This window comes from Malurus melanocephalus, unplaced genomic scaffold (genome assembly GCF_030028575.1).
Source record: "Malurus melanocephalus ecotype Western Australia unplaced genomic scaffold, MMel_1.1 scaffold_295, whole genome shotgun sequence".
NCBI classification, from domain to species: Eukaryota; Metazoa; Chordata; class Aves; order Passeriformes; family Maluridae; genus Malurus; species Malurus melanocephalus.
The window spans coordinates 345,837-364,261 of record NW_026623527.1 but is presented as its reverse complement, the minus strand read 5'-3'; the positions used below and the strand labels follow the sequence as shown (position 1 = coordinate 364,261).

At 39.4% G+C, this 18,425-nt stretch overlaps 1 protein-coding gene across 5 annotated transcripts in view; it reads left to right on the top strand.

The window, feature by feature from the left end:
• RBFOX1 (RNA binding fox-1 homolog 1) overlaps positions 1–18,425 on the top strand; it is a 504,918-nt gene that overhangs the window by 375,368 nt on the left and 111,125 nt on the right. For all 5 annotated transcript variants that reach the window (XM_057376932.1, XM_057376934.1, XM_057376930.1 and 2 more), the window contains one exon: positions 4,091–4,333. In XM_057376932.1, coding sequence (XP_057232915.1) covers positions 4,091–4,333 — 243 coding nt within the window. The remainder of the gene's footprint in view (positions 1–4,090; positions 4,334–18,425) is intronic.

Sequence of the window (18,425 nt, the reverse complement as noted above, 5' to 3'; positions counted from 1 at the left end):
GTGCCACTGAGCTGCTCTGAGAACCGGCAGSTTTGCAGGGAAATGTTGCATTTTTCCTCTTTGTTTCCTCGCCCTGAGGATACGATGCAGTTTGGCTCGTTTAACTACAGTACAGGAGGCTTTCTGGAAATGTGAAATATCTCTTGCCAAAGAAACAAAATGCACCAAACGGAAAATAGAGCAAAACAAACGATAAACTGTGAGCTCGACTTTAAAATGCAGGCAGGCAGAAAGGTTTTCATTGAATACATTTTAATGCTGCAAATGTGTTTTTAAGAAAAGGAACACTGCATAAGTAATGTTTTCTGTGCTCCCTCCTTTGTGTACAAACATAACAAGCTTGCTTTATTATGTTTTGACACTTTTTATACATTTCTTAATTATGAAATCCTTTCAGAGCAGGAGATGCTGGAAAGGCATCTGAGATCCTAGGAGCAGTTTAAATTCTAAGCTCCTGTTCAAAAGGAGTAACAGGGATGGAATAGGAAAGCCTTCACTTACCTACAGCCTCGGAATCCTTTGTGGTTTTGTTTTCTTTTTTTTTTTTTTTTTTTTCCTCTTGGTTCTTTAGAGTTCAACGTTTAACCAGAAAGCAATAAATTTGATTTTATACACTGCCACGTAAAGCATATTTTTCAGTTGAAATGTGGTTTTCATTAAGACTCGAGCCAGAACATTTAGCAGAGCCTGACTGTCTGCCATCCTTTGTTCTTCTTGCTGCTGCCAACAACCACTTTTTTTAAAAACCATGCACCAAGTGAGCATTAAGGGGTCATTTAATCTCAAAGATACTTGGAGCTGACTCTGAAGGGATAACTTCTGCTTAGCCTCTCCTGCCTAGGTGGTGTTAAGCAATGCCTGTGTGCTGTCTTACACAGCTCTGAAATTACTCTAAAACCTGAGTTCATAGGTTAATTTWGGATCAATATTTCCTGTTGCTTTTAGGGCCATTTCTTATTTTCAGCTTAGTGCATTAGAACTATTCTTTCTTTTATTCATTTCAGTTCACTGTATTTTTAAGAGCTCAATAAAGGAACATTTTAGGTCATTCTATTTAAGGAATTTTAGGTTCTTTAAAATCTATTCAAGTGTATCTGACTGTTGTGGGGTCTGGGGTTTCCATCAACCRCATGTGTGATGGTTGACACTTCATTGTTCTTGATATAAATTAATATTTTTGAGCAATGATCTTTGGCTCTTATTACCCAGTAAATAGTAAAGAGCTTGTTTTTACATAAATGCTTTTATAATACATTGTAATACTGTGTCTGTTGAATTAATTATGAATATTAAATTCACACTAATTTTAAAGGCTAGGAAAGGCTGTAGTAGTCACTTATTTTAAGGGATGAACATCTCAGTTTTATTGTCACCATCATTTTAAACTTARGGCCTGCAGTAGCATGTGCAAGTTTAATTTCTTTAATGTCTCCTGTCCTCCAGCCAACTTAATGAACCTGCAGAGCCTGCACTGGCAATCTCCTGTGTCACTTTTCTGCTCTAAGCATAGTGAGGTTGGTTTCTTTAATGGCAAGGCTGTAAATCTCTGAATATGTAAAGTTAGTAACAAAAAAAAGACAAATCCCTGCCCCTTGGCTGTTTACTTATTAACGGGGTCTCAGTTATAAATAAGTGAGCCAGACCTCAGCTGAACAAGCCTAATGAAAGGGGCAGAAGRGTCTCAGCATTGTGCAGGTTCTGAATTTGCCAGGGCAGTTGGCTGTTTTATGGTAAATCTAAAAAGTTTGGAGCTGCAGGTAGAAATAATGGAAAAGTTCAACCCTCTTAATTAAATATGAGCTGTAATTAGCACTAGGTGTGGATGCTTTGAATATTAATTAGGGCCCTCATGGAAATGCTGTTGAGGTTAATGAGAAACAGTGGGGGGTCTCAGCAACATCTGGTTTTGGGCTGGAGGTGGTACAAAGCCCTTTGGATCAGATGCACCTGGAYTTTAGCCCTCAGTGCCTCTGTTGCCATTGCTGGGTTTTTTTTACCAGCTGCTGACTCCAATGCCATGTTCAGCATCTGACACGAAGGAATAGCTCAAGGACCAGCACTAACTTGTGTTTCAAAGCCAGCACGGTGGAAATGCTTATCTAGGCAGAATCTGGATTTGCTTTTGTTCATCCTTACCCCTTGCTCAAGTCCCTCCTGAAACAGCTGATTAAAAAATGTAAGGTCGGCTGCCTCCCACATAAGTTTTAAAATACTTTTTTAGCATTTAATGAATGTCTCAGGTGTAATCCAGTCATTCCTGGGTTTTGCTTCATCTGTTTTGTTTTTTTTTTTTTTTTTTTTTCAGTGGAAATATTAGGTGAAAGAAATAAGAAAGGGACTGTACTGTTTTAATATTAGAGGGCAAAAGTACGCATTTACAAGAGTTTTTAAACTCCACAGAAATTTAACAGGGCCAGTTTCAGTGCAGCGTTAACCTTGTAATGATTGTAGAGATGAAAACAAAGCTTGGTGATTTAACCCAGTGCAGTCAGTAAAAGGCAATTTTTGTGCTAAAGATGGCTGGATGAAGCAAAGGAAACCACTTGCTCAAGGCCATGCACTGAAGCAGCAGCAAAGATGGGATTAAAATTTGAGAGGGTTTGACTGCTGACATAAAGTTCTAATTTTTTGGGACTCGCTGAATGCCTTTTACAAAGGAAAATCCAGTTTTCTCTTTTAAGCATGTCAAGTGCCAAGACTTACTCCTGTGCAAATTCTTAAAAGCTCTTGGGTTTAGGATGAGTTCAGGTCAGARGACTGATGTTTGAATTAGTTGAAATTGGCTGGAAAAGCCCTCAAGTACAAAGTGCATAAGAAGGTCTTTTATTCATCCAGCCTATTTWAAAATTAGGAAATCAAGGACTGATGAGTACAAATAAAATCCCTGCAGGTACTTCTACATGTTTTGGTGGGAGAGTGATGGAGCAGTGTAAAAGGTATTTAAATATTAAATTAAATGCACATTTTYCCAGTACTTGCTATTTAGAGGAATAATTTTGTCTTGTAAATTAGTTCATCTGAGGTTGGGATAGTTCCTGCACCAATGRCCTGTAAGGCTGTTTCAGGCAAAATCACATTTTGGTCATTTTTACATATATGGGTTCAGAAAGATTGTTATGTACATTTCCTCCCTTAGAATTATTGCTTTTTTGTGTGAGCAAAGCATTTAGTCAGAAGTTTTTTTAATTGATAAATTAACAGGCTGATATMATTCTTTATGATATCAGATGGATTAATGGATGTGTCTGTAAGGTCATGAGAATGTGTTTGTAATGCTACAGGCTTGTAGCTTGTGATATGGAAATGAAAAACTGTTGTCTTCAAATGTCAAACCTTTAAAGTTCTTAAATCTGTTTCTTTTGACATAGGATTTTTTGTTTATGTTATTTAAGGTTTTGAACTGATGCATTTTTAGATGCAAATACTTCATATTTAATAGTAGTTAATATTTTAGTTAATATATTAGTTAATAATTGCTAATATTTTGACTGGGTCTCATTATGATTTTGCATTTGTGGCATGCAGTTGTCTCAGAGTATTCTGAATATCTCAGGGCTTGATTTCCTATATTTCCTATATATTTATTCRGGGYATTTTTAGTGCATTTWAACAGTATGCACCCCAATCCTGCCCTGCATATATCATGTTCTGCAGATGGTAAGTCAGACTGATCACAGACTTGTGGCTAAATTTATCAGAGCTCTGTGCTGGCAGTTGTGCTCAGGAGCATTTGGAATAAACTGGCTTTGTCCCTCTTGTCAGAGTTGAGGCATCGTTAGTCCAGGCAGATTTCACTGACCTTTCCTGCTTAAAGGATAGTCTACAATTATCCAGCCAGCTGCAGATTTGTTTGTCTAATTATAATAATATTTAATTGGGTGAGTGAAATGCTTTTAATTCAGATGAGAAATATTCTCCTGGAGAAACAGCCACGGTGCCCTTTTGGGGGCAGCAATCTTAGCGGGATGCTCTCATCGCTCTCCATGTCGTGGGCGTGGGACTTTGCTTCTTTTATCTCATGCCACGTTTTTCCTTCCTCTTTTTTTTATTATCCTTTTTTTTYYTTTTTTTTTCCCTCTGATTTCCACAGGGTAATCAGGAAGCTACAGCACCTCCTGACACAATGGCACAGCCTTATGCCTCAGCCCAGTTCGCTCCACCTCAGAACGGAATCCCTGCAGAATACACAGCCCCACATCCGCATCCAGCTCCAGACTACACAGGCCAAACCACTGTTCCAGAGCACACGTTAAACATGTACCCTCCTGCTCAGACACACTCTGAACAGAGTGCAGCTGACACAAATGCACAAACTGTCTCCGGCACAGCCACAGTAAGTCAAGGTTACAGCTCTTTCTAAAGCTCTATGTGTGTTTATCGATAATATTTGTTTTCGTGGCGCATTTAACGCTCTTCGTGTGTGTCAGGCTCGGTCACTGTTCAGGTTGAAAGTCTGTCAGAGTTTGCTGTTGAACCTGGAGAATGTGTTTGCACTGGTTTTGGAGCCTCTTAGTAAGTGCTGGGGCTTTGTGGAACCTGTATCAGACAAAGTGATTAATAGCCAGCCCATGAATCACAGCATAAATTTTAATTAAGTCCACCATGGAAAAACATTGCAAATGAGTGTTTGTAGGCATTCATTTGCAGGGGGAGAAAAAACAACCGAAAAACCCAAACCAGGTTCGTTTGATTRTTTTTAATGACCTCTGTGTTTTTGACACTTACAAGTAGTTTTAATAAAAGTATTAACTGAACGATCCTGTACAAAATTTACTGTGTGAATTAGTATTGTGAAGAGCATGTCTATATTGCTGTATTTTCTGGAGAGCTTGTTTGTGCAGCCATTACCCAAGTTGTGTGAGGATCTGTGCTAAACAGAGCAGAAATGATAGACTTTCCTTCTATTTGATTTATATGTGAAGTTCTGAAGTGTCATGAATTATGCAAGAGACTCTTTGGATGGCTCTACCTTGTAATTTAAGTCACAAATTTCACACATTGATAGTTTAGTGTTTCTGTCTTAATTCTAGAGTGGGGCCCAATATATCCAGTGCCAAGASCTGGCAGATTTCTGAGCCATCAACCCAACCCCCTGTGTTCTGTGTGCAGGATGGAGCACGGAACAGGCAGTGCTTGAAACATTTCTCCTGGCCRTCCCCATCCCTGCCTCAGCCATGCTCTGTGCCTCAGCTTACCTCCTCTTCCCTGGCAACTATCCAGCCTAAAAGGTTTCAGGCATTAGGGCRAGGGAGAGGGAAAACACATTCCCTTAAATGAGTTGTTCTGAAAATTTATGTTTGTTGCCATGCTGCTAATTTCATTATGTTGGTTTAAGCACTGAAGACTATTCCTTGCTATTATTGTGGAGATATCCCTGTGAATTAATTACACAATTTTGTGCTTTATGCAGTAAAATGTTTTGGTCCTTTTAATTTGGTAACTTTTTATTGCCCTGAGCTGCCCTTTTCTCTAGTACTGTGAGAAAGTTTAAATTGAAGAGAATCCTATTTGCTTATATCTCATTGTATTCTTTGCAGCTMTACTGTGTCCCCTCTTATCCATCTCTGCTCAGTTAAATTCCTGCTTCTTTCCAGCTTTTCAAATTTGCTTCCATAATAAGTTTCGGTTGTTGTCAAACTCTTGTCAAACACCGTCATTGGTTTATAACAGCAATCTTAAACTGAAAAATACTCCCAAAGAGATTGGATATTGACTACAAGATAGTGTTTCTTGCTCTTTTTGTATTCTGTGATTTTACTCGGTTTTTGTGACCACTGCTGCACCCTGAACAATCCACTGTGATGCTCAGCTCAGCCTTTTCGTGTTTTGAATCTGTTCCTGTTCAGCTCTGAGGCAAAATACTGACAGTGCTAAAATCAATGGTAAAAGACCCRTCGATGGGAGTGGGACAGGAGCTCATCCCTCATCATTTATTGCTTTCAATTGACTCTGTTTCCTCACCCCATTTTGATTTTTCGGTTTGAAGAAATGTCAGTCGCTTTATCACAGAAGTCAGGAATGTGTTTTCCCAACATTTTCCATAGCAAAGGCTGGTGAAAGGACACAGTTTGGATTGTCTGCAATGCCCTTATCTTCTTTGAGTGCTCTATTCAATCCAACTCTAGCAAATCCAATGATTCCCTGCAAAGTTTCCTGCTTCTGATATGCAAATAGGCTTTATTGTTATTTGGTTTTGTGTCCTTCGCTATCTGCTTTTTGCCTTCCTAATATCCAACTTGTATTTTACCTGTCAGACACCTTTTCCCTTCTGTTTCTGTTTTCCCTTCCCTATATTGGAGTGAATTTCCATTCTCTGCAGGATAACACTTCAATTCCACTAACCTGTTATATTCAGGGAATATGGTATAGTTATTTGCTCCTTTTATTATGGATCCTTTCCTTGCCTTCTGGTTTCCTTTCTTACAGAGGAATGGACAGAACATTTTGAAGTGGCTCCCATGCTGTTTATAAAGAATTAGATTTCCTTCCTTTTTGACTTTAGGGTCTATTTGAGAAAGTTTTGCTTTGGTTTGGTTTTTAAAAAGATATCTTTTTTTCTGAATCACAATGTTACATTGAAAGTTGTGGATGCTCTCCCTCCCTCGAGAACAGTGCAATGAAAAAYCAGATTTCCAAGCAATGTGTTTGTCTATGGATCTGCTCTGACATTTAACACATTGCTCACCAGGTTTAGTTTTAGTGTTATAAATTTACAAATATTGCACAATTTAATTACAGGTACCTAGGTTAAAATCTGATATGCTGGGTCTCATTAGCCATTGCACTGGGCAAACTGTGGAATCTTTATAAATGGATATATGCAGATGGATCTCAGGCAGACTGGACATGAGCTCAGTAACATTATGAGGGTCCAGCTGAGTACATCTCCCTGTAGGTTCAATAATAAAAGTTTTTATTATGAAATAGAGCTTCCATACACTGTGTCAACTTTGTACCTCCATGTGGTCTTTATTGTTGAAGAAGGAAAATTATATTTCTTTCCAGTTCCTGCTAGTTTTGAGAATAGTTGATTTCCAGTTGAGGAGTTTTCAGTGGAATTGGTCTGGGGACAGTGGCATTTGTTTGTTAGGTCTCAATGTGTTCAGTTTCCTTTCAGTAAGCTGCCTATGACATGCATTTGAAAGAAGAATATTCATTTGGCCAATCATTCACAAAGAATACTGTYGTGATTAATGTAGATCAGGTAAACTGTTGGAAGCAAGACCAGCTTTTCAATTTTCTTACAAATTTATTTACACGTGAAACTGGATACACCATTAAAAACAGACCTTAAAATTTTGAAATGTAAATTTAAGAAACTTCAGGGCAATTATCTGATTTGTAGAATTACTACCAGAAATGACAMTCTCCTCCATGAAGGGCTGAATCCATGCTAAGGTGAGATACATCCCAGGTTTCTTTGAATGTCCCAGTTTTTCTTCTTGGCTGAAAGGATTGTGCACTCAGCTCCTGCTGGGTCTAGTGCCACCCAAACCCCAATCACAATGTAAATAATAAAAAATAAACARATTCTATGCAACTTCTCATGAATCCATAACTGCAGCACAGGAACCACTGCCAGGATCCCYATTTCCCTCAAGCTGAACGAAATTCCAATCACCAGGTTTATTGCAGGTTTYTGGTTTTGTGCAGAGCACTCTTGTAATTCACGCTCAAAAGTACTTCACGTACTCGTGGGCACGCTCTTGTGCCTGTAAAAAGTGTCTTTCTCAGTGACCAGTTTTAATCTATTTAGATCAAGTCGTGAATTTTGTCAGAGTAAGTGTTGGAACATGAGCTGCTTCGATTGTATGTGCAGGGATTGCTAACTCTGTGTTTTGACACTGAAACAGGAGAAGAGGTGCAGGATGAAAGGGCAGTAAAWGATTAAARACAGGATGACTTAGCTGAAATAATRTAAAATCATCTGTAGGTAATAAAATACTATCAAAAGTTACTTTGAGTCTGAGCAATGTGGTTTTCAGCTTTTYTGGATCCATATGTTTGTTAACTTTGAGCAAGGAAGAAATGCATCTGAGTATATGCAAAATCRATAACCCACCAGCAGTGGGTTATTTAAGTGCTGGTGGACTTTTGGAGTGGCATAGCATCAAACATTCATTGTTTGACATTAACATTAACAAAAATAGTAAATGGCTTTTTCCTAGAAGGCTGGATCAATGAGAAGTGTGCTACAAAGCTGTGCTAACAGTAAAGTAACATCTCTGATGGCTTTGCAGAGTGGTTTAGAGTGTTACTTTAGTTATGTGTATGAAAGTATTTTTGAGACATTTAATCATTTTATGAAATCACCCTTTGCCTGTGTGAGTATTTAGATGCAAACTTACTGTGTGTAAAGAGTTCTGAGTAAAAYTTGTTCAGTTTTTGCCTGTGGTTCTCCTGCTCAACTTCTGTTGATGAAATCAGGAGATSTGTAGGTGAAGAGAAAAGGCATTATCTGGGCATGAGTAAGGGAGCAGGTAGCAGTAAAATAAATGKTTCTCTGGTGTTTCCTGTTGTAAGTGCATTGTACAATAATGGTGGTGACTGGGATGGTGTGCTGAGAGCTGAGGCTGCAGCAATGCTCTGTGTTTCATGTGTGCAGATACAAAACGTGCTGCTCTAAACTTAACTCTACTTTTGCACAAAACCTGAGGTCATTGTGCAGCCTTTCTGCTTTGGGCTGAGATGTCACCAGGCTTCAGCAGCTGAGAAGTTGTGTGATAAATTGTGCATTTGAAGGGCAATTTCCCTGGAGGAGTGATCCATCCATGGTGTTTCATCCCCAACATCACCCCCAGCATGGCACCAGGGGATGCAGTGYTCTTCACACCCTGGGGAAGGTGTGCAGTGCCCAGGTGTGGGCTGGCTCTGCCCTGCCAAGATAAGAACGTGTTTTCCACCTGACTTCACTGTTAGAACTCAATTTCAGCTTGCTTGCTACCTTCCTGTGACATCCCCTAAATCTGATACTTCTGTGTGAAAATAATTGACATTTTAGATATTATGTCTGTTGTTCCAGCTGCCCTGCTTTGCCTTAAAATATTATGCATTCTTCGAAATCTAGTAAGTTTGGATATTTTCTTGGTCTGTAAGTTTGGATTTTTTTTTTTTTTTTTTTTTTTTTTTTTTTTTTTTTTTTTTTTTTTTTTTTCATGCTAATTTGTCCAGGTTTGTGCCTTTTTCGGTCATGCTGCAGGGATCACCTCTTCATCTGAGGATTTGTGAGGGCTGAGTGATGCTCTGGGTGACAAAATTATTTACCATGTTGAACTCTGTTGTTTTGGGGAAGTGAGACATATACAAGCCTTGTTGATATTTTGGGGGTGTTCAGTGTATTAATTATGTGTTATGCTTATTAACTTGGGTAAGAAAGCTGAGAGAAGAAGGTATTTATAGTGAAGTGCTTTAGTGTGTTGTGAGTAGATTATTACTACAGTTTTCTGCAGCACTATTTTGGGTTTTATTAACACTTTTTCCTGCTCTGTCCTTTATGTATGTTATTGGTATCAGTGGTTTGTTTATTTATTTTTTTTTTTTACCCCCCAATTTCTTTCTTTTCTCTCCTTCTCTTTTTTCATGAGCCCTGCATCTCCTGGGGGTGTGGGCTACATGAGCTGCTTCATGCAGTTCTTTTCTGTGTTAAACACTATGCTGGATCCTTCTTGGTTGTTACCTTTCTGGCTAGTTTTAGAATGATGAGGCAGACACATTTGAGGGKCTAAAAGGGTTTTACCTGAAAAAGGTGTTTTYATAGGATCCTGGGTGCACASCTTGTCAAGGTGGAAAATGCTGAAAATGCACCCCACGTATAACMTGTATACAATTTTATAGACCTCACAAATTAGCGTATYTATCTAAAATTCCTCAATAAGAAACAACAAATGAAGTAATGTCCTCCTATTCTAAAGAATCCTTCCCTCAGATGAGGCCAGAGCACAGTTTACACAATATCTTCTCAAGAAAATATTTCAAGCAAGGTTGGAGCCTTGAATTTAAGAYAGCATGGGGCTCACTGGCCTCTCACTGGGGATGGTTTGGTTTTTCTGCCCAGAAGAACCCCAAAACTGAGCTGGAATATATRTAACAATATAACAAGGCTATAACAATTATAAGCATGTAGGCAAAGGGTAAAAGGAATACATAAAGGGTACAGAAAATATCTAAAATAATATATAAAATATATWAAAGGGTATATAAAAAAGGCAAAAACCATCAGGTCTCATGGCGTACAGGTGTCCATCAGCTGTTCTCACAGCAGTGTGGCACTCAGGCTGAAGATTTCAGAGCCAAGTTGGCTGTGAGTTTATTTCAAGTCCACCCTGCAGAGTGGGTGGGACACTGCTCAGTGCTGCTGAGCTCAGCTGGTCTTGTCCTTGTCTCTGAATGTTCTYCTCTTGCCTGGTGGGTTTCCAGAGRGCACCTGGAACCGTCTCCCAWRTTTTGGGAAGGAGTGGCTCACTCACTGCCCTGTGCAGCCCTGGCTGGCCAGCAGCAGAGTTCCAGGGCAGGGATCCACACCAATCCCTTCTCTGATGAGAGGCACTCTGCTCCCCCTGCAAAGGAGCTGCAGTTTCCACCACAAAGAGCCTCTCCTGCAAGCCAGATTTCCCCGTGGGCACCTTTTATTGCCAACTGGTATTGATGCCTTAGGATTTTTAGTTTCTATATTTTCATGTATCTGTGTTCTTATGCTTCTCCAGTAGAGCACGAAAGCTCCTGTTCTTCCATCTTTAGACAAAACCATTCCTCTCTGAGCCTGAATCCAGGGACACCTCGCTGCCTCAGAGCCCCAAAATATGGAAACAAGAGTGAGTTGGATGGAGCAAGTTTGGGGTGGTTGACATCATCACCTAAAAGTATCATTGGGGATTTGAGGCGCAATATGTTAATAAGGCAGAACTGATAAAAGGGGAAGTTCTCTTGATTCAGGGTCCAGTTTGGGTGCAGCCTCAGGAGGAGGCTTTGTCTGCCCTTTATGTACCAGCAGGCCTGGATTAAAGTTGTCTGTTTTTATTCTCTTCATTTGTCTGGCCTGTATTCCAGGTGAACCTTGTTTTATCATCACTATCAACAATCCAGTTTTCCCTCTATTTCATTCTCCCATTTTTGTCTGTAGATGTTCCACACCTGGAATTTCTGGATAGCTGATAATGCTTTGACAACTCTTGCAGCAGTGTTTATTCATCTCACTCACACCCCGCTGGCGCAGCCTATTGTACCAGCATGGTGTGCTATTTCATTTATACCACCTATTATATCTGCTCCCARCTGCTCCTTGAAGGAAACATTTCAAGGAGCTGATTTTGAGACCCTAAGTGCTGCAGAAGGAAGGAACCCGGTCCAGCTGGTGCTCCCAGTGAGGAGATCAGCAGTGACATCCCAAACAGATAACACAACACTGTGCAGGCTGCTGGGGCACACTGATGGGCTGTGATCATTGGGTTAKCACTTCTGAGAGGTGTCCTGGCTGYGATTGTGCTGAGGAACAGCAGGAGCTCACTGCAGCCCCTCTGAGTGCCARTGCCAGCTCCAAAATAGCTTCTCCTGGAGGAAATCCTCAGCCTGAGTGCTGTGAGGCTGATTGTGGAGCGCCTGTTTGTGTTTGGTTGTTTTGGCTGGGGAGAAGGTAAATAACCACGCTCGTTTTCCTGAGTGCTGAGTAAACTGGGGCTCTGTGTTTCCTTCAGTGGGTGTGTGGTGTGAGGACAGCAGCCTTACCCTGCCTGCTGACTGCTCAGGAGGGTGTCTGGGGCTCTTCTGGGATCCCAGGGGCTGCTACTTCTGATTTAGATATCACCTCAATTCCTGTTACCTCCTGAATTTCATAGGGAGAAAAGGTTGAAAATATGATGTTGAAATGGAAGATGGAAAATTATGTCTGGTTTTGTGGGGGTTTTTGTGTTTGTTTCGGTGGGTTTTGGTTGTTTGTCTTGTTGATGTTTCTGTTGTGTTTTTTCTTTTTTTTACATATTATGATTTTAATTTCCTCCCGTGTTTTTTGTGTGCTTGAACTTGGTGAAATGTTAATTCTGAAACTCTTTCACAAAACAAACAAAAAAAACAACAAAAAACCCCACAACCAAGGATAAAGAGAGCAATTMTGCTCTGTCATCTTCAGTCATGTTTGCTCAGATAAATTAGCTTAATGCCATTGATTACCCTTCTGAATGTTCATCGTAGGACATGCTAACAGTTCTCAGATCACTTCAGCAGGTAATTCAGCCACCTCCAAGGCAGATTGGAAGCACAAAACATGGCAGAGGTCTTTCCAATCACACTGTCAACCAGAGATGGTCATATTACTGCAACTCCAAAAGTTTCTTCTAGAAAGCACTGCCAATTAATTTCTAATCTGTCAAGTTTAATTGACCAATTAAACCATTTAAGATTTTCTTCCTGCTTGTCCCTGAAAGAGCCGAGCCAATATTGTTTTTTTTGAGTTTTCTTGTACTTTGTATTGTCTCTTGGGCTCTTTACTTCTCCATACCAATTATTTTACATGTTACATTATTGACTTTTTCTCCTCTTTGCACAGTCTAAGTAGCCCTGGCATGCAAATGCTTTGGCTGTGTTTTGGGTTCATATGAATTGAGAAAAACCAGTGTTGCACATTTTGCTGAATACCCTGAGTATAAATTTCAAAGGGGATCATCTTCTGTGATGGAATAGCCAGTTTCAAATTCCTTTATATTTGACCTTCTGCATCATTGCTCCACCTTACAAGATGGTAATTAAAATTGATCATGGTGTTTGTTGTTTTGTTTGTTTGGGGTTTTTTGTTGTTGTTGTTGGGATGGTTTTGTTTGTTTGTTTTGGTTTGTTTTTTTGGTTTTTTTTTGTTTTTTTTCTTTTTTTTGGTGAAAATTAGCTTGTATTCATTAAATGCCTGAGTGGCTGTGTTAGGTTAGGTARGACCAATGATGTTTTCCATTCTCCTGTAATTGACATGCAAATGATAGTTAATGGCTTGCAACTTTATTAGAAATTGTCTATTCCTCCATCCACCAGCTCTTGGTAATTGCAATATAAACTTGKGAGTTTATATTGCCTGGAGTGCCCCGTGCAGTGCCATGGGAATATGTTTGTAACTTCTCAGTTATCCAGCAAAATCCTTACCTTGGCTCTCTGTTGGAGAGGGCAGAACGCTCAGGGAGTGCAGAAGTGACCAAGTTTGTGGTTCAAAGCTGTGGGGATCACTGAGAGAGGATTCCTCTCTGGTTCCTCAAACCATGAGACTGAATTTCTCTTCATGTGACAGTCAATGCCTGCAGCTAAACTTACTCTCCTGCATGACTGCAYGTGGGTCTCAGCTAAGGATGGCTTAGTGGGTTATCACCCCCAACCCTGAAAATACTWTWTTTTTTTAATCCTGTTTMTACTCTCAAGTTTCYRTTTGTCTCCCACTCATCTCTCTCTCCAGCTTTCCCACRCACCCAGCCACCCACAGAATTACTTTAATTAAATGTTACTCATGTGTGAGTCTGCTTACCGCTTCTCCCTGCTTAATTTGTTCCTTTCTAGGGTCACTGAGAAAGAGTGGCTTGATTCAAACATGAACTTGGCCATCCATCAGTGCTAAAGGACAGTAACGAGGCAGCTCCCTCTGTCTTGGCTTAACCCCAAGCAGGTGAATCCATCTGTGAGTTTGAAGCTGCTTTATTCTCTACCAGTGGCTTGACCGGCTGAGATAGACATTGCAGGCAGAAGCAGAGAGAGGAAAATGTTCTTATTCACTGGATGTGCATTCAGGGAAGGGTTGGAAATTCTTCTTTTCAGACTTTGCTGGAAAAAGAATTACACTGAGCAAATACTGCACCATGAACATTGTGCTGTGTTTGGTCTTTCTGTGACATGCCAAGAACTGGTCATTTTAAATTGCACAGATCTAGACTTTCAATGGCCAATAAATTATTAATTAATTGGAGAAATTCTGGATGAAGGGATAAGACAGTAACCTTTTTTTTCTTCTTTCTTTTTTTTTTTTTTTTTTTTTTTTTTTTTTTTTTTTTTTTTTTGGGTTTTTTTTTTTGTTGTTGTTGTTGTTGTTTTTGTTGTTTTTTTGGGTTTTTTTTTTTGTTGTTGTTGTTGTTGTTTTTGTTGTTTTTTTGTTATCTTGACTGAATCCTGCATATAAATGGCAATTTCTTTACAAAGTTGTGTCACGGTGTGGGGAGTTGACCCTGTCTGAGTTCCAAGTGCCCTCCAAAGCCACTCTCACCTCCAAAGTGGACCGGACAGAGAAAAGGTGCCAGAATCTGGGTTAAGGTAAGGGTAGAGCAAGCAGCAAAAGCAAAAAGTGGAGTGTGCTGATTAATGGATGAAAAGTAACATCAGCTTTAAACTCCACCTGGTGCCTTCCAGCGAGATCTGTTGTGGTCTCAAACCCTCTGGTGCTGGGCACCACAAAGGACTCTCATGGCTTAACCCCGCACCCACGCACCAACTCCCTCACTTCTCCCCCTTGCTTTTTAGTTTTGTCATTAAAGGAAAACCTTTAGTTACATTGTTATTGCCTAATATATTGGGAGGATATTGTATATGTTTATACACAAACATAAAACAATTGCTTATTTAAAAAAAAAAAAAATTGCTGGGAGGATATTGTATATGTTTATACACAAACATAAAACAATTGCTTATTTAAAAAAAAAAAATTGCAAAACTTTCCTTTTCTTTTCTTGCTTGCTTTTAATTGTCAAGTGCATTTTCATTGTCTCATCTTCCTTTTTATCTGTACAGCAATATTCCTTTTTTTATAGTCTTTTGTTTTTCAATATATATTCTTTGTCTGTTTTCTGTTTCTTCCCAGTTTTTGCTTATTTCAGTATGGCTTGCTTTCACCTCCTCCTCCCCTATAGGAGGTACAAAGCTACCACTGATTTTATTGTGGCTTGGAGGGAATATGGAATCTCTGAAAGAAATCTATAGCTGATGAGAAGAACACACATGAATTCTCTGGTATTTTTGTAGCTAAATTGCAGAGGCTTGCTGGTTCTAGATGCTTTTTCAGCTGATATCCCACRCAGTTGTGTTGAAACATCAGCATATCGTGCTGCCTTTTTTGATTTAGAAAAAACTTCTCAACAGCTTTTTAAGAGAGATCCCTTAGGTGTTCTGCTATTCTTGCTTTAAGGGGCTTTTTGCATTTGCTGCTCCAGCAGAGACCTTTAAAATTCACCACTGAAGCAGCTGCCACTGCCTCTGGTCTTTCCTTTCCTGGGATGTTGCTCTGCCTGTGAAATACAATCAGTTTGTCCCCAAACACAGGGATGCCCATTTACATCCACCTGCAATGGCAGCGGGATGTGTCCGTGCTCCTCAGCTCCTTCCCTGCTCTGCCAAAATTCCTCTGAAAGGAGAGGTAAAAGAGGGTAAAAGAGCACCTGTGTGGCAGCTCCTCCTCACCTGCCTCTGCCCCCAGGTGTGATGGATAGAGGACATTTTTCCTCCTCCATGGAACACAGCAGCAGATAGTTTTCCACTGAGGACATCTCAATCTTTACAAACCAATTTCACGCACTGGGATAGGACTGGCACTGCCTCCCAGCTTCCTTATCCCTTCCAAATGGGGAGTGGGAGGTTTCTGTGCTGTGCATTTTTGGATTGTAACTCAAATACTTTTCCTTTATTCTCTGATTTTTAAAAGGGGGGAAAAAAAAGCATCAGATTTTCTGCCTTCTGATTTAATCAGGAGAGTGTGCTTACAACCAAGTCTTTCTTCTATGTATATGGGTTGTTTGTTTTTTTTTGTTGTTGTTGCTGTTATAAAAAGCATGTCAAAAGATGTCAACTCTTTAATAAATTCCAGCTGTTTAGTAAATTCCAGCTGTTCCCGAGCAGTATCTAAATACTTGATTTGAAAGCAAGATGTGCACCGAGGCTGCAGCATATTGCAGGCACCATCACCCAGCTAGCCAGGAAGATCTGAGCCTGCCTGTGCTAATTAGTGTTTGCAGGTGAAACTCCCACAGTGGCAGCTGGAGTTAAAAAAAAATATATATTTTATAATATTTCATAAAGGAGAAAAGAGATATTTAGAAAACTCAAASAAGTATGTAAATTTACTATTTGCCTGTTATAACAATGCCACGACTCCTAATTTTGCTTTTCATAAGGAGCRTGGAGTTTTGCTTTTCATTCATGTGATTTATTTTTTAATATGTTCATATTACAAAAGATATTATTGCTGCTATTGTTTAAAGAGATTTATTGCCAGAAATGTAGTTATAAAATGTCAGTTTGTTTAAAATATGTGCAAATACCGATCTTAAAGCTAGAARAGCCTCAAAAAGAAATCTTTTGTTTTTTTCACCACTATGGAGGAAAACTCAGTAGTTTTGGCCAGAGAAATTTGCTTTTAACTTATGCATTTGCTTGAAAATATAGCAATTTTGTTGTCTTTTTGCCTAAAWTTTTTATTCTTTTGGTTTTAGGGATATGGAAGTATTTATTGTGCAGAGAAATATGGTTTCTTGTGGACACATTCCACTCCATTTCTTTTCTTACATAGTTTACAATTAGAGCATTGCTAAATTTAGTGAAACAGATGCCAGGTTTCACCTCTGAATATTTGTATTTCCTTGTTCTCATACATAAGCTTCCTATTTTCTTTTTTTTTCCTTAAAGAAAATCTGACAAGGACAGGTGGCAAAACTAACCCAAGCTGGAGCAGCAGAAATAATGGAGCTTTTTTGTTTGTATGTGAGTGTCACTTTTGACCTCTTTTTAATATKTGTTCTAATTTTGACAGAGTGTTTGGGAAGTAAGGGATGCAAAAGAGAAATTAAAATGAGACAAAAAAGTAAGTTTTGAGCAAATTAAAAATTGCATTTTACAGTGCTGAGTTTAAAACACATTGCAATTAGTATAATTGGAGGAATAAACATATTTTCAAGGTAGACTTTGATTCATTTTTAATGCATGACTATTGTTTAATACCCCTGAGCAKGTGATATTATATCCCAGTAAATCCAAAGAATAATTTGGCCACCAATAACTGGTTTAGGCTGAGATCAGCACTGAGGGCTAGAAGGGCTGCTGTTCACATTAACGGGGTAAAATGCTTTTGGGGTGCTTGGCTTTGGGCCAGGTCCAGGCTGGCAGGAGCTGTGCTTGTGGAACGGCTCACACATGCAATAAAAGCATTTTCACACCAGCACAAAACGCTGCCATTGGCTCCTTCCCGTCTCCAGCAAGCGTTTCCAATTTTAGAACTTGCTCTCATTTCTGAGCTGGGCTCCCTCTTCTCATTCTTTTTTTTTTTTTTCCCCACTGAGTTGAAAGCCTTGCACATCCATTCCTTTCATCTCTCTGTTCTCTCTTGAAAGGAACTTGCAGCCATTTCCCGTGTCACTTCTCTTTTTGCGTGTACAGCAAAGTCAACTTTCCAAAGATTTTAATGCATTTTAGAGACAAAACATGCTCATTCAAAGGCACCCTTRTCTGAATCACTGACTCTGTTCTGCACTTTCTGATGGATAGAGCCACCTTTTTTATCATGTTATTATTACTGTGCATCAAGACACTTCTGTTTTGACTACAGCTGTAGTTTATTTTTACTTTCTTGGCTTTTTTTTTTGTTGTTGTTGTTTTTTGTTGTTGTTGTTGGGGTTTTTTTTTTGTTTGTTTTGGATTTGGTTTTGGTATTTTTTGGTATTTGTTGTGGCATTTTGGGGTTTTTTTAAGGGGATTGGGTTTTGTTTTTTGCTTTCTGCTTTTTGTCTTTTTGTTTGTTTGTTTGTTTGTTTGTTTGTTTTTTCTTTTCCAAACATGCACTCTTAGGACAACAAATTGGCTACATCCCCGATCCCCACGTGCCCACTTTAGCCCAGTGCTTCTAATTTTTCTTCCTGGAGATTTCATCCAGTTACAATTTGAGGATTTGAGATATTTGTCTTGGGTTTTTCAAAGTTAAGTTTTCTGAACAGGCAGCTGCTTGGAAATTTAACAAACATTCACTTGTGCCAGATGATTCAGGTGATGTTAATCCTAACCAGGCAAGTGTAGCAAGTCTTGCCTGTAGGAAAAATAATTTTGTATGTCACGTTTGTGACTGGGAAACATCTCAGCCCTCCCAGCCACACATGCCCTGGCCACCCACTATATAAAATTGCTTTCCACTGTCATCAGCTGTTTAATATCAGTGCAGACAATCTGTTCAGGTAGCAGCCTGAATTGCCCTCAGTATCTCCAGCTTCCTTAACCTAAACACTCGTGATGTATTGCCCCRCATTTGAGCAGCTTTCTAATTAATTGAATTATTGATTGGACATATTTCAGGCGCTGATCAGGAGCTGCTAAGTTTAGAGTCAGCTAGCTAGGAGCCGTAATTTAGGAACCTGATGCTTTTTATTTTGATTGAACTCACTGTGCCCTATGCTTTAAAACCTTTTGACTTCAGTGGGAAGAAAGGAGGGCTCATA